This window comes from Opisthocomus hoazin, chromosome 1 (assembly GCF_030867145.1).
Source record: "Opisthocomus hoazin isolate bOpiHoa1 chromosome 1, bOpiHoa1.hap1, whole genome shotgun sequence".
NCBI lineage: Eukaryota > Metazoa > Chordata > Aves > Opisthocomiformes > Opisthocomidae > Opisthocomus > Opisthocomus hoazin.
The window spans coordinates 123613438-123628132 of NC_134414.1; the positions used below are offsets into that span (position 1 = coordinate 123613438).

The following is a 14695-nucleotide window of genomic DNA, read 5'->3' on the forward strand; positions in this document are numbered from 1 at the left end:
GAAATAGCTTGCAAAAGTCAAAGTAGGTATTTAAAAGTCTGAGCTCGGAGTAGTCAGTCCAACATATGTGATTTGTTCCCCCCCCTGGAATAAGTAAATCTGCTCTAGCTGAAAGTATGTGCTGAAGTCAGTTTTATTTTTCTGGCAAAGTGTTAAATGTTTGAAAAATCAGGGTTCATAATGAAAGTTCCTGGCAGCATCTTAATTATAACTCAAGAACAGAATGTTCTTAGCACAATGAAGTGCATTTTGCTGGCATGTGTGCCTCCCTCCCTCGCTGCTTTCCACTAGAGGGAGGCACAGAAATGCAAGTGATGGACACACACAAAAGCTAGAATAGAGCAGAACAGAATAGAGTAAAATACAATAGCTTCCCTATAGCCTGACTGAGGAGGTTCATGTAGATCTTTAGTTATTATGTTTAATCTTCCCTGCTGTGAGATGATTATGAAGGCTCAACTGGACATTTTAAGTTATGGGTTAACCCTTCTTTATTGACCCTTTTGTGAATTTTCATGGTGAGGAAAAATGAACACAACTGCTCAGGCTTACATTTCAGTATTTGCTTTTGAGCTTAAAAAAGGGGAATCTTGAGAGAGTGATAAAATTCATTTGATCATTCCTATCCTACTCTGAGTTTGTATGTGTATAATTAGGCAGTTCTAATGACTTCTACCTAATTGCATAATTGAATGATAATTAGAGACCCCTATTACTTTGGTTTCCCATAGTTGGGTAAATAGACTGCCTTTCAGAGGATAAAAGAAATTTATTTCCAGTGGTGTACTGTAAGCTTTTGCAGACTGATGTCACCCCTGTCTTTCAAAAATAATTGTAAGATTTAGTTTGCATTGCAAACTAATCACTTACTACATTCTGTCATGTGAACAATATAACAGGTTTTGAATTTCAGCAGTTCTGTCTCTTCTCCCACCCTGAAAAGTGGGCGATGAATTTAAATCCTTTTGTTTAATTGTTTTCTTTAAAAATATCTCCATGTTTGACGTACAGAGAGACACAATGAGCATACTGCATCTTAGCATTATTGCAGGCATGTGACTGATTGGTTGGTACAGATTCAAGCTATATGATTGAACACTTTAGGCAGTGTTATTTTTATTCTGTAAAAGCTACTGCCTCTGCTAGTCTGTGTGAGCTTCTTAACAGACCAGTGCTCACAACAATGATGTACCTTATAATCAGTTTGATTTCGGTACCAGAGCTCGATTTGACCTTCGGAGTAGATCAGATGTGTATACAGTGCCTTTATCCCCTGTTCCATCCATCCTTTCAGTGACCTATCCCATAGATAAAAGTCTCATCCCAAAGATAAAAGTCTCATCCCAATATGTAAATTGCTTTGCCTACTGCTGAAATGCTGCCACCTTTTGGCACTGAAAACTATTGACAATGAAATAGTTACTCATTTTAAATGAGATGGCAAATGTTAGTAAGAACAACATAAATACCGGAATTAAATTTAGTTGAGGGACTGGAGCAAATTTCATAACTCTTTCCTGCCAAGACATAAATCAAGTTATCTCTAAAATGGTTTAGATAGACAGATTTTCTTCTTATAAACCCAGTAGAGCATCCATGTTACTTCTCTTGGAATGATTTATGAGTTTTAAAATGCATGGAATCCTGGCGTATGGGTAGAGGTATAAACATGAGTGCCCATGTGTTTCCTCTGATTGAAGGGTGTACAAACCATTGTTTTGGTCCTCTTCTAGGAAGGAAATTGTCTTCTTAATGCAACCTGCACAATTTACTAAGCTTACCAAAGGTTGTTTTCTTCCTTGCTTGGATGTGGCCACTCTGCATGCTATTAGTATACTTGTATCAAGCTGTGGTTGTGTATCTGACCTAAGAGGAAAGAAAGCAAGCTTTACGCACAATCCAACTAACCCACTTGCAATTAAACTCCACTAACTATGCTCAAGCTTTTCAGTCTCTTCTTCTAGACTTTTTGTACTTTTTTGTGTTAAAATACAAAAATCTAAATTAAACTACTTTAGACAAAATAGCATACTTAAAAAATAATTACCTTTTTTCAAAGGGCAGGACCTTCCAGCTTTAAAACAAAACAAGAAAACATTATGGTGTTTTTAGTGGCCACAATCAAGAATGGATTGATTTTTTTAAACAAATCATTGCAAGTTTAAACTATGTAGATGTAGATACATACATATATATATTAGGATAAGCAGAATGTTAGATAGCTAGCTAAAACTGAGTTTTGAAAAGCAGTGACAGACGTAAAGTGATAATCATCTGTCTGTAAATCTCCCGGATAGCTTTTTGGCAGATGGGTAATGGTAGTGAAGACTGCAGTCAATCATTATTTGAAATGGTTCAACTTTTTGTCTGCTTTGAAATGTACATCTGGGGGAGAACTTTGCTTTGAACCTCAGAAGATACTGAAAGTTCAGATAGGAATTACTTTTTTATCTATATATGTTTTCAGATACCTTTCCAAGAGTGTTTTCTGCTAATTTGAGAACATGAATTCACTGTATTTCTGCTTATTTGAACTTCTCTTCTTTGGTGTGAAATATGCAGATACTTAAATCTGCTGCTAAAGAGAGCTCAGCCTTTACTTATTTTAAAGAACTAAGAAAAAAATTACAGGTTAATATTCAGTGGAATTTTCTGCTCGGTGATAATGCTAAGAAGACAAGGCATCAGGGATTTCCTGGAAAGAGTTACATGGTTAAACTGACTGAGGTTTGACATTTCTTTATGATTATGTGCTTTAGCATGAATCTTGGTAGCACCGAGCAAGTTTCTGTGAAACTGAAATCCCACACAGCAGTGGAGTCACTAAGACAACAGAAGAATGTGACAGGATTCCTTGCTTTGGAAGTGCCTATGTTAGTGAATCCCTTTTTTCTCTTTCTTTGTCCAGGGTGATGTTGGGCTCGCTATGGGCAAACTCTATGGAAATGACTTCAGCCAAACTACCATCTCTCGCTTTGAAGCCTTGAACCTCAGCTTTAAGAACATGTGCAAGTTAAAGCCACTTCTGGAAAAGTGGCTCAATGATGCAGGTGAATGAGTCTGTGTATTTCTTCACCAGCCTACCAAAATCAGTAGGATTCTGAAAAACTGCTTCGTTTGTGCCCTTATGGTTTTATGAAGCCACCAATCTTTGTAACTGTCCATGGGACAAATAAAGGTGTAGGAATAAGGGTTCATGCTTCCCTTTTGATGTGCCTAAACACATCCAAAATCATTCCAATATGAACTTTCAGAGTTGTGTTCTGCAGCCAGCTGAATAATTGCATGGGGTGAGGTATAATATGTGTCATGGTTTTCCTCCTTCATGTATGTTAATGCATATAACTTCTAATCCTCTTCTAGCTTTCTTTTTCAGATGTGTAGTAGAGAGAGGCTTGCATGGTTTGTTGTTTCAGTAGGCAGAGCTTATTGCATTCATCTCCTCCCACACCTCTACGTGCATTCTTTTCATCTGTCTCCAAGGGTCCATATAAACTCTCTCTTTCTCCCCATAAGATTTTTTTGTGGGTTAGGTTTTGCTTTTTCCTTCCAGAATTGTTTTTTCCTGGGATAGAAGTTATTAATGATGCCAGTGTTGGTAGTGTTGGGGTTGGTTTTTTTTCCACCAGTAAAAGGAGCTTGGATGGTGGTACAGGGTGTTAAGATAGAAACTGGTTAAGAATGCTGTCAGCCAGTTTTTTCTTCCAAGTATATAACTGCACATAGTATAAAATGGATGGATCTGCTAAACAGATGGCAGGGACGGTGTGTGCCTGCCTATTTTTACCAAAATGAAGGGAGCTTTATCCTGGCGTCTACAGTGTTCTCTGAAATTTTGAAAGTAATTGGATGCAGTGTTGAAAATTTGTCCTGCATTGAAACAAGGAATTGTCATTCTGTTGTGCTGACAGGAGTTATCTTTAGGTAATCTAGATCTGTGAGAGAAAACATAAAGATCTGCACACTTAGTGCTGTAGTCCACAGGCCAGGGGTCCCCAAACCTTCCAGCAACGCTGGATGAGTACAGCGCTGCAAGGACTGTCATCGTTTGCTTTTCCTGTTAGCTTGAAGACGTGCTTAGATCTGTAAAGTTAAGGACTGTAAACAGTGTCAGGGTCCTTCACAGCCTAGAAGGTGGGAACCATTGCTTTTGGCTCTGGTTCAGTTTCATGAAAATCTTTGGAAGAAAGATTGAGATGACTTTAAAGGCTACTTTTAGGTAAAAACAGGCAGGAGAAGCATACCAATGATCCCTTCCATTACATTACACTGAAGTGTTGGAGAATTTATTGTTACAGAGCTCAGCTTGTTCTGTGGGGTTTTCAGGATGGAGAGGGGGTTTCAGCACTTTCATGGGTGCCATTACTGGGGAAAAAAAATATCAGAAAATAGTGAACTGAATCTACTTGCCCGTTTGAGCCTCCCAGAATGATCTCGGGCATTGTGAACTTCAACACCTGCTTATCACCCACAAACCCCAGTGCAGTGAGGGATCTCCAGCCACTATTAATCATTTTGTTTAAATTCCCACTGGAACCTGCCTGTTGGTTATTTTGCACTTTCTGCTGCAAAGTGGGGTCAAGTGTGTTCTCTCTTGGCTCTTCTGTGGAGCCAAAACAACAGGATTAGGGGTTGACAGCTAAAGACTTAGCGAAGCTAAGTAGGGGGAGCTGCTAGCTGTGTAGGCTGTGTGGTAGAACTGCGTAACACTGAGTATCTGCTAAGATCTCCAGAGAGAAGAGGCTGAACGCTGTGAAGCTGGCTATGAACTTCCACTTCCTCTAGTGTATTGCAGAGCGGGTAAAAGAAATTTCGGGCTGCTCAGGTTTTTTCATAATGGCCTGTGACTTACAGCTGTGGCGCATGTGTATCAGTTACTGCTTTTTTTCTTTAAACTGTAACTTGCAGTGAATGAATGTGAGGTGAAATGAGATAAGAGAGACAAACTTTGTATAGGTATGATGAAAGGGATACTGTGGTAGCATACAGGGGCAGAGTGCCCTCTAGGTTTTCTTGCAGCTTTTAAGTTTCATGTATATATTGTAATTTACAAGTACGACAATTAATGCATGTGATCATCAGAAATCTCGATATATCTGGAATAAATACAGAGTGGGTTTTAACATACCTTGCACAGGTGAAGAACACTTGCATTAGACTGCACTGCATTGAAATAAAATCTCCTGATTTAGGTTATTTTCTTTTTTTCAGAAAACCTGTCATCTGATTCAACTCTCTCCAGCCCAAGTGCCCTGAATTCTCCAGGGCTGGGGATCGAAGGCTTGAACCGCAGGAGGAAGAAACGCACCAGCATAGAGACCAACATACGTGTGGCCTTAGAGAAGAGTTTCCTGGAGGTCGGTGATCCTGTTCCTCTGCTCAGCTTATAAAGAAATGAAGAAACTTTGTTTAACAATCATACCTGTTGGACTGAACCCATTACTGTGTTATTTATGAAAGTGCTTGTACTAAACAAGGTGAATACAAAGGCTGTGCCAAGAAACATGCATGAAAGGTCTGCTTCACTTAAACTCACACAAAACCCCTAAAAAACCTCATTGGTTCTTGCAGTTCACTGACTTTGTGATTTCACATTCCAAGATACTGAGCCATAAATCTAAGCTTGATATTGTGCACATCAGAAAGAAGAAAAAAAGATTACGCTTGCTGAGGATGGATAAATGGGGTGACCGTCTAAACATACATAATGAGAGGTTTTTAGATGGCTGTACGTTACTCTTGTAAGGCACTTTGTGTAGCTGTATGGGCAGCTAGCCTCTGTAAGTAGCCCGTTCAATCTACCTGTCTTTCATACAACTTGGGGTTTCTTTGGCTGTTACTATAGTTAACCTCTCCTATTCCTTTTCAAGAGATGCTGAAAGAAGGATTTCCTTATCAAGGTCTAGAATTCCTTGAAGGATTAACTCACAAGTCAGATCCCGTCCTTCAGAAAGAAGCATATGTGAGCTTAGTCTTCATGACGAGTCTCTGAGGAACACAGCTTACTGCTGTTATAAGCGTTCCTGTAACTAGGAAGATGGAGGGCAGAAGTATCTATTACAGTCTATCACTACTGTACAACTGACAAGATTCTGGATATAAATGGCCCATCCATATTTCTGCCTTGTGAAGTAGAAGCTATAATGTAAAACTTCATAAGGTAATTTCACAGCTTTTTAAGTACCATTTTCTTTTCACAGAACCAAAAGCCTACCTCGGATGAGATCACCATGATAGCTGACCAGCTAAACATGGAGAAGGAGGTGATCCGCGTTTGGTTCTGTAACCGGCGCCAGAAGGAGAAAAGGATCAACCCACCCAGCAGTGGTGGAACCAGCAGCTCGCCCATCAAAGCAATTTTCCCTTGCCCAACCTCACTGGTAAGAATCAAGAAACTGTTGACAAAGATCACTGGAAGAAATGGTTCTGTTGTGCTCACTGTGGAAATTGCACATGCTACACCACCTTTGTACAGCAGACTAGTTCTCACAAATTTATATTTTACTGGCATTTTAAATATCCTGCTTGCATACTATGTAAGAGAGATAATGCTTACAAATCAGGCACTAGTTGGGCCTTGAGTTTGGGTGTTTTATTTAGTCAGCTCGTGAGTAAACATTCTGACTAGCAAGTTTGCAGTTGGGGTTATTGCTTTGAACATATTCCAGGTAGTAACTCCAGTTTATATCTGGACTTTCTCTCTTGCCCAAACTTTTTTTATAAAATAATAGTAATAAAAAATGCTTAACAGCTCTACCCCTCCCTTCTTATTTTGGCTACTCTGATCAGTAGATGAGCAGCGGTAAAACATATCATTTGGAGACTTAAGTCACACAAATCCAATGATACTGTTGTTGTCGTCACTTTTTGTCAGGAATGCTTTATATAAAAAAAGACATGGAACAAAGGAACAATTTAGCTAATATTCATGTAATTAATTTCCCACACTTGTATTTGCCTCAGGTAAACACAAACTTCATGAAAATAAGAGTAACAAAACACATACATCAAGGTTCCTTCAGCTCCTTTGCTACCAATGTCCGTGGAGGTCTGTTTTCATAAATAGAAACAGTAGCTATTAGATTTCATAGTAGCTATGCTAATAGGAATGTGGTGGAATTTATGTAGCCTGTAGCTGTCCTTTTGTAGTACTTATTCCACCCTCATCCCTGTAGTAGCTAATATCTTCCAGTACTTCATTAAACCATTAATTTTGGTGACGTGTCATTCTTTTCCGTCATCCTTGTCTCAGGATGTGTGCATGCAACCTTTTGTTTCAGGGGAGGGGATATATTAAATGTACTTACTGTTTTTTGGTTGGGGTTTGTTTGGTTGTTTTTTTTTCTCTCTCCCAATTGGAAAGCAAGGTTGCATGCTTTGCTACTGAAGCAGAACATAGTGAGAGTTATGATAGTGTGTTTTAGTAACCATGCAAGCTTACTCAGACTGCAACTTAGGAAAGTTTTCCTACATAAATTTCCCTTTTATTATAAACTGCCATCGTATGTAAGAAATGAAGGTGTTTACCACAGTCTTCATTTTTTCAGTGATGTTTCACTAAGCACTTTCACTTACTGTAAGCTTCTCTTAAGACTGTGCTACCACTCAAATGGATGTTCCAGCCCTGCTGCCCCAGCCTTCATTTGCTATGTGCTTTGTTGATTCCTTGAGTCAGCTCTGGAGATAGTGTCTGTAGGATGACTGGGCTTAGTTTGCTAGTGTGACTGCAAATTAACCATCTGAAGAACAATCGTGAGTTTTCAGTATGGCTGGGTAACCAATCTGTCTTGTAGCCTGGCGGCAGTAGGGCTCTGAAGCAGAAGTGGAGGGGAATGCTCCTCTTAATGGCAGCCTACGTTTGCACTGGCTGAAGTCAGTCACTGTAACCACAAGGTTAGCTGTATTAATTCTAGGTCATTCCCTGCCCTGAAATATGGATTGTGACCTTAGCCTTAACTGTTCGTTGGACAGATGACAGATACGATGTCTGGGCTGCATTAGTCGGAAGTGTACTATGTATCTAGCTGTTATGTCATACACTATTTGAGGTGGGCAGGAAGCTTTTAGATCTGTCCCAGTTGCCCCCGTCTTGTTTAAAATGCACGAAGCATTTGACTTCCTGTAAGAGCATATGCAGCATGAGATAGATTTCTCTGATCGTAAACTTAAGGTAAGAGAGAGGAAAAGAAGAAGGGTTTAGCCTATATCCTTAGCTATGTTCTCTTGGGCAATTCTAAAGGATTCGTTTCTCTCATTGATGTATAACAGCCTTGAAGTATTACTGTTGGACACCATTTCTTGTCCATAAAAAGTCCTTTCTCTCCTAATATTTAATTTTTCCTCATAAGCTAGTTCCTCCATCCTTAAGCCTTCGGTGTTTTTTATCTATAATGTCTTCAGTTTATTGTAGCTTTCTTGTAATAAGCTGTCCACAAGTAAAATTAGCTGATGTCATTTGAATGTTTTAAAATTCAGAGATCCTTCCTCTGGCACAAGGAAACTTATCAAAGTAGAGCTTATAGTTTGGTTGAGTAAAGGTGACATTTTATTCTGTTTATCTGTGTAAACACATTACCCTAAATACCTTTGGTAATGATGGGGCATTTAAATAATTTTATCAGAGAAAGAGATTTGGAGCTGAAAAGGTGTTTAAACAGGAAAAAAAAAATCCATGCAGAAATAATGTATTTTGTAACTCTTTCTATAAGAGTGACTCTTAAAACCAGGTGCTGTCTTTGGGGGGAGGCAGAGAGGGAGGGCTAACTTGCAGTCCTGAGACAATATGGGTATGATGGATGTATTTCCCTTCAAATACTGAATGATTAAGAATAAAGATATTGCTGTTAATTAGAGAAGGTACTGTGGTTGGTCCACTGAATGATAAAGTAATGGAATTACAAAAAAGATAGTTTGTATGCAGTGTTTTGCCTGATAACTTCCTGAGCTGAGGATGGGTAGAAAGAAATCCAGATCTCGTAGCTAACTTTTTTTGTCTTTGAACAGTTAAGCAGTTGTATTCTTTTTTGACCTCCAGGTGGCAACCACGCCAAGCCTTGTGACTAGCAGTGCAGCTACAACCCTGACTGTCAATCCTGTGCTCCCTCTGACCAGTCCTGCTGTAACTAGTCTCTCAGTCACAGGTAAGGGCTGATTTCTCTCGGCCCGACATTAACGTCTACCATTTTCCCCTTTTAAACTCTTCAAAAGGTCATTCAGTATTGGTCACTGGTATGCCAGGACATTCTTGTCATTGTTCCTTGTTACTGTACTAGGAAACTTCAGTCTTTGTGACCATTCAGTTGACTTTTCTGGGGATGAAATCACAGGTGGTGCTGAAATGAAATATGCTATATTCTAATGCTAGCTTCTAGAGCTCCTCAGCCTCCTGTTGGGAAGTGTCATTTCATTGTAGTCTGAGCTTCTCATTTGGACTCTTGGTGCTTCTTGGTCCTACAGAATGTGTGTTTGTCTCTTTTTCAGTTGGATATGCAGTTCAGGTGGGTAGTGGTTTCTGTTCAGTCAAATCTGTGTCTTATACTGATCTAACCAGAATCAATCTTCTAGGCACAACAGAAACCACCTCCAACAACACGGCAACAGTGATTTCAACAGCACCTCCAGCTTCTTCAGCAGTGACATCACCCTCCCTGAGTCCTTCCCCTTCTGCCTCAGCCTCCACTTCAGAGGCATCCAGTGCCAGTGAGACCAGCACAACACAGACAACCTCCGCTCCCTTGTCCTCCCCCCTTGGGACCAGCCAGGTGATGGTAACGGCATCAGGGTTGCAAACAGCGGCAGCAGCCGCGTTACAAGGAGCTGCACAGTTGCCTGCAAATGCAAGTCTTGCTGCCATGGCTGCTGCAGCAGGGCTAAACCCAGGCTTGATGGCATCCTCGCAGTTTGCAGCTGGGTAAGGATGAATTTTTCACACCTGTTTAGGTGAGATGACAGAAAAGGGAAGGAGAGTTCTTGGGATAAATTGGGTCTTTTAAGTCCCTATTTTCTGGCAGCTCACTTGGTGATTCTAGTGTCATTTATCTCAAATTCTGAAGGTTTGCCTATAGGTGGTAATTGGCCATTCCCATCAGTGTACACAAATACTGTGTTTTCATTTTACTTATGAAAAAGCTGTGTTTCAGCAATGTTGTTATTTGGTAAGTCATCCATCCCACTGCAGAGCTTGACTTAAAAGCTGCAACTTACCAGTGAATCCCAGAATCTGTTCTATTAATTGTAAAATGGAGAGCTAGCCTAGAACCACTTCACACCTCTGTATTTGTTTTGCCATCACGAGCAAGAAGCTGTAACAGATGCATGATGACGTATTGTTGAAGTTTTAGTTTTAAGAATGTTGCTCTGAGAGATAACTCTGTTTCTTCAGTTCCTCTTGTTTTACCTATTTCTGATCTGAATTTGGAGATGATGATAGCTCTCTAATGAGTGGCACTTTCCCTAAAATACTTTACAAGAATATTTTACAGCAACAATCAATGTCGTGGATTTACAGTGCTGGTACTACGGCATGTCACTAACTACACAGCTGAAAGGCAACGTCTACTCAAGACATCATGGAGCAAAAACTAAAATAAACTAAAATTAGCCCTTAATCTCTGGTCTTCCCTCCCTCACCGCCCACCCACCCCCCTTTTTAAAAAGATGATGGTGTACTTCTGAACAGTGACAAGCTTTTCTTAAAAGTAACACTCCTTCTCTTTGTCTTTGTTTCTTCTTCCACAATCTTTCTTCCTGCAGAGGTGCCTTACTCAGTCTCAATCCAGGGACATTAGGTGGTGCTCTCAGCCCGGCCCTGATGAGCAACAGTACACTGGCAACTATTCAAGGTCAGTAGTGTTCCGTTTAATGCATCTCTGTCATACAACTTCAGTTTACATGCTTTGTTTTCCTCTACCAAAAAAGAACACTGACTACTCAGCACTGGACATAAATGTTACAGGGGTAAAGGTTTTGCAAAGTGTAAATACAGAAATACATTTTATGTATCACAGAGATAACAACAGGTACAACTTCAGAAAGGAGATTAGAATTGTGTATGATCTTGTAGCGATTTACAGGAGGCATTTTAAGATACTGAATGTGATCTGGAATTTATTTTGTTATTCTCCCCCCATTGGCATGCATCTCCAGCAGGTTAGATTTGCTTTTTGTAGCTCTTCTAGCATAAGCTTGAGCAGAGTTGCACTGTTTTGAGGTCTGTGAAGAGGGCAGTTCTCAACAAGACTTGATCCTGAATTCTTGTACTCATATGTATTTAAAAAGAACCTACAACCACCTGCCTCCTGAAGTCCTTATGTAGCACTTTAAATCCGTAAATCGTTATCCAGAGGAGTAAAGATTTATTTTGGAAGTGTTATGCAGCCAGAAGTTTCCATTGACTTCGGCAAGAGTTGTTCTCTCAGTTCATTGTTTGTCACCTGTAAAAACTAGATAGTGCAAGTGCTGAAAAGCTAGCTAACCTATGTATTCAAATATCCTCTAAACTAGCTTAACAAATCGTGTTTCCAGGGTATAAGACAGAACCATTTCATAATGTGACACAGATAAATTTAGAAGATCATAATCTAAGGCAGACTGAACCCTGTAGACCAGTGAGAGTCAGTTGTAACAGTAGCTGTATGTCAACATTTAAAATGTTATGCTCAAGGTTACATGGCCTTCTTTGTCTTGTGATAGCTGCCGTTTCACGTGCATGCTCATCTCAACCCTTTCCAGTACAGGTTGCCTGAATATACAGGTTTTCTGTGGCAGGAAACATAGACCAGTATTGCGCTTAAAGTTCTGAAGAAAGGCATGATGGAATTAGTTTAGGAGCAGACGACAGAGACATTTTAGTATCTGCAAGGTCTCGTCCACTCTTCAGAAAAGAGTTGTTTTTTTATAAAACAGCCTGTGATGAGTGGGCTGTGGTTAGTAGCGTAGAGAGCATGCGTATCAGAGAAAGGAACGTGCAGACACCAGTTGCTTTCAGGCACATCTTGCATTATTGATTACTGCTAACGTTATCTCCTCCCTGCTCAATTTTCCCTTTTTTAGCTCTTGCATCTGGTGGCTCTCTTCCAATAACATCACTGGATGCAACTGGAAACTTGGTGTTTGCCAATGCTGGAGGTACTCCTAACATCGTAACTGCCCCTCTGTTCCTGAACCCTCAGAACCTTTCTCTGCTCACCAGCAACCCAGTTAGCTTGGTCTCTGCAGCTGCAGCCTCCGCAGGGGCCTCTGGACCAGTCGCCAGCCTTCACGCCACCTCCACCTCAGCCGAGTCCATCCAGAACTCTCTCCTCACGGTGGCCTCTGCGAGCGGGGCCACGTCCACCACCACTACTGCCTCCAAGGCACAGTGAGCCGAGCTGAGCTGTGCTGCCAGCAGCCTGTTTCACTGTGCGGTGGGATTGGCTGCCAGCGGGGTTTATAAACTGAAAATGTGATGGGCATCCTCTCGCCGTGTTGCTGGGGACAAGGGAGAGAAGGAAAAATACAAAAAACAAAAGCAAAACAGGAAGGATTTAAAGCTGGGACAGACATTTGCCTAATTTTATAATAAACACTGTCTTTTCAGGATCGCTTCATGGATCGGAGAACTTTCTAACCAAAAATGGAAAAAAAACAAAAAACAAAAAAAACAAAAAAAACCACAAAAAAAGTGAAAGGACTACTTATCATTTCCAGCAGTCACAATGACAAGTTAAGGTGGGTTATCAGCTCAAACATAGGAAGGGGATTTCTTGTTTCTTTCCGGTCTGAATATCTTTCTTTTTTAATTATCATTTTATAGGTCTGTTGTACAGGCCATTATGTCATACAAGGTGTTTATAATCGTATCAATCGTGTTGGGGGTTCCTTTCTTAACTGGTACAATTTAGGCAGGCCTGTATTACTGGTGTATCTCTATTATTATTATTATGATTATTATTATTATTATTTTTTTATATATATAGTTTGGACGCGTTTGTCTTTTGCTCCTGGATTATTTTCAGTGAGCTCCCACACCATGGGGGGAGGGCGGGGGGGTGGAAAGGAAGAATGGAGCACAAATAGACTTTCTGTCCTAATCTTCTGGGAATGTTCTGAGCAGTTTCCTCATCCTTGAATTTGTCTAATGGTTACTCGTGGAGGTCACAAGAATTTATGTTCATCATTTGGGCAGGAAGCTCAGTGTAGCAGCAGAGATCATTGTGTGCGAACTTCCAGGCTGGTCTATGCTTTTTAAGCAGAGGTAGGAGTTAGTTCTGAACTGCAGTTCTCCTTCTCTCAGTTACTTATAGACAAAACGGCCAAATTCTGCTCTTAGCTTTGTGTGCATCGTTCCTTTTTACTTCACAGAGTGGGATTTGACCTCCTGAGTCGAGATTGTGTGACATACTGATGGCTCTTCTGTTGTATTGATTTGATTTTCCTCTTAAGAACATACACAAATATTTTAAAAATGTCAAGTTACCCAAGCTAATTGGCAGTATGGAAAGCAGCATTTGCAGTCCTCGATTCCCGCCAGGTGAATTGGTACAGGATTCCAAAAGGTCAGATTCTCCCCATTCATAGCAATATTCCTTTTCCATTAATTCCGATGCTTCCGACATCGTATTGAGAAAAACTTTCTAGTAAAAAACACAGAAGCCAACAACACAAGAACAGAAGTCGCCATCATTTACGCCAACACAATAGAGCTGACTCTGGGGCTTTGCACATACCTGTGTGATCTCATGTAGTCTCTGAGCCGTGATGCTGCTAGCTGTGTAGAAATGGCGATAAGCATCTCTGCTCAGAGCGTCGGGGCTTGCCTGCCACTGTCACCATCTTTTCAAGGTTGACTCTGATCCGTGTAGCAAAGGATATTTACGTGGATGAGGAAGAGTAACGAACTGTACAGAAGTTAGATCTGTATATTCTTAAATATACAATCTAGTATCTGAACCAAAAAGAAAGATTTTTAAAAAGAGAAGACTGGATCACTGCAATGCAGTTCACTTTGAACTTTCCATTCCTGATGGATTTAAAGGTTTCTGCCATGTGTATAAAACTAAATTACTTTTAGCTAGTGAGGGTATTAGAAGAGTCCCTTTCCCCCCCCCCCCCCCCCCCCCCACCTTTTCTTTTGTCACCAGAGTGTCCTAAAATAATGAGCTGATGCAGCTATGTTCATTTTGTTGATGATTCAGGGGGATCCTGGAGCTTCTCATCCAAGATCCAGAAGGCAGCAACTTTAAACTCTACATATGCTTAGGTTTGTGACCTGGGCATGTGGGATTTGTGTTTGCACTCAAGTGGCAGAACCCCTTATCTCTCCCCCCACCGCCATGGTTTTGCTCTGTTCATCTCTAACTCTCCGCCTTCCTGTTTTACTGAGTATTTAAACCAATTATCCCTAAAACTTCAAAACTAGTGAACTGCAAGCAGGGAAACTAACAAATGTCCGTCCACCGTTTCTAATGTGTTTTTGATTTTTTTATGTTTTATTTTTTTAAAACTAAGCTTGAACCAAAGTCAATTTCTAGCAAGCTGCTGTACTAATGGACTAGTTTGTATAAGTGCAGTTCAGATGCAGAGAGGCGATAGATGCTACTGACAATTTCTTTTTCATTTGTCTTTTGTTTTTATTAATTTTATATAAAAGTTGCTGCTTGTTTTTAATCTTTTTTTTTTTTTTGGTTGGTTGGTAATTTGTGTTATCCTTGGGGCA

At 40.3% G+C, this 14695-nt stretch overlaps 1 protein-coding gene across 7 annotated transcripts in view; it reads left to right on the forward strand.

The window, feature by feature from the left end:
• POU2F1 (POU class 2 homeobox 1) overlaps positions 1-14089 on the forward strand; it is a 108775-nt gene extending 94686 nt beyond the window's left edge. For all 7 annotated transcript variants that reach the window (XM_075434638.1, XM_075434599.1, XM_075434608.1 and 4 more), the window contains 7 exons: positions 2909-3050; positions 5212-5357; positions 6201-6380; positions 9035-9140; positions 9565-9910; positions 10753-10841; positions 12052-14089. In XM_075434638.1, the coding sequence (XP_075290753.1) occupies positions 2909-3050; positions 5212-5357; positions 6201-6380; positions 9035-9140; positions 9565-9910; positions 10753-10841; positions 12052-12362 (1320 nt within the window). In that variant the 3' untranslated portion in view covers positions 12363-14089. The remainder of the gene's footprint in view (positions 1-2908; positions 3051-5211; positions 5358-6200; positions 6381-9034; positions 9141-9564; positions 9911-10752; positions 10842-12051) is intronic.
• The last annotated feature ends 606 nt before the right edge of the window (positions 14090-14695 follow it).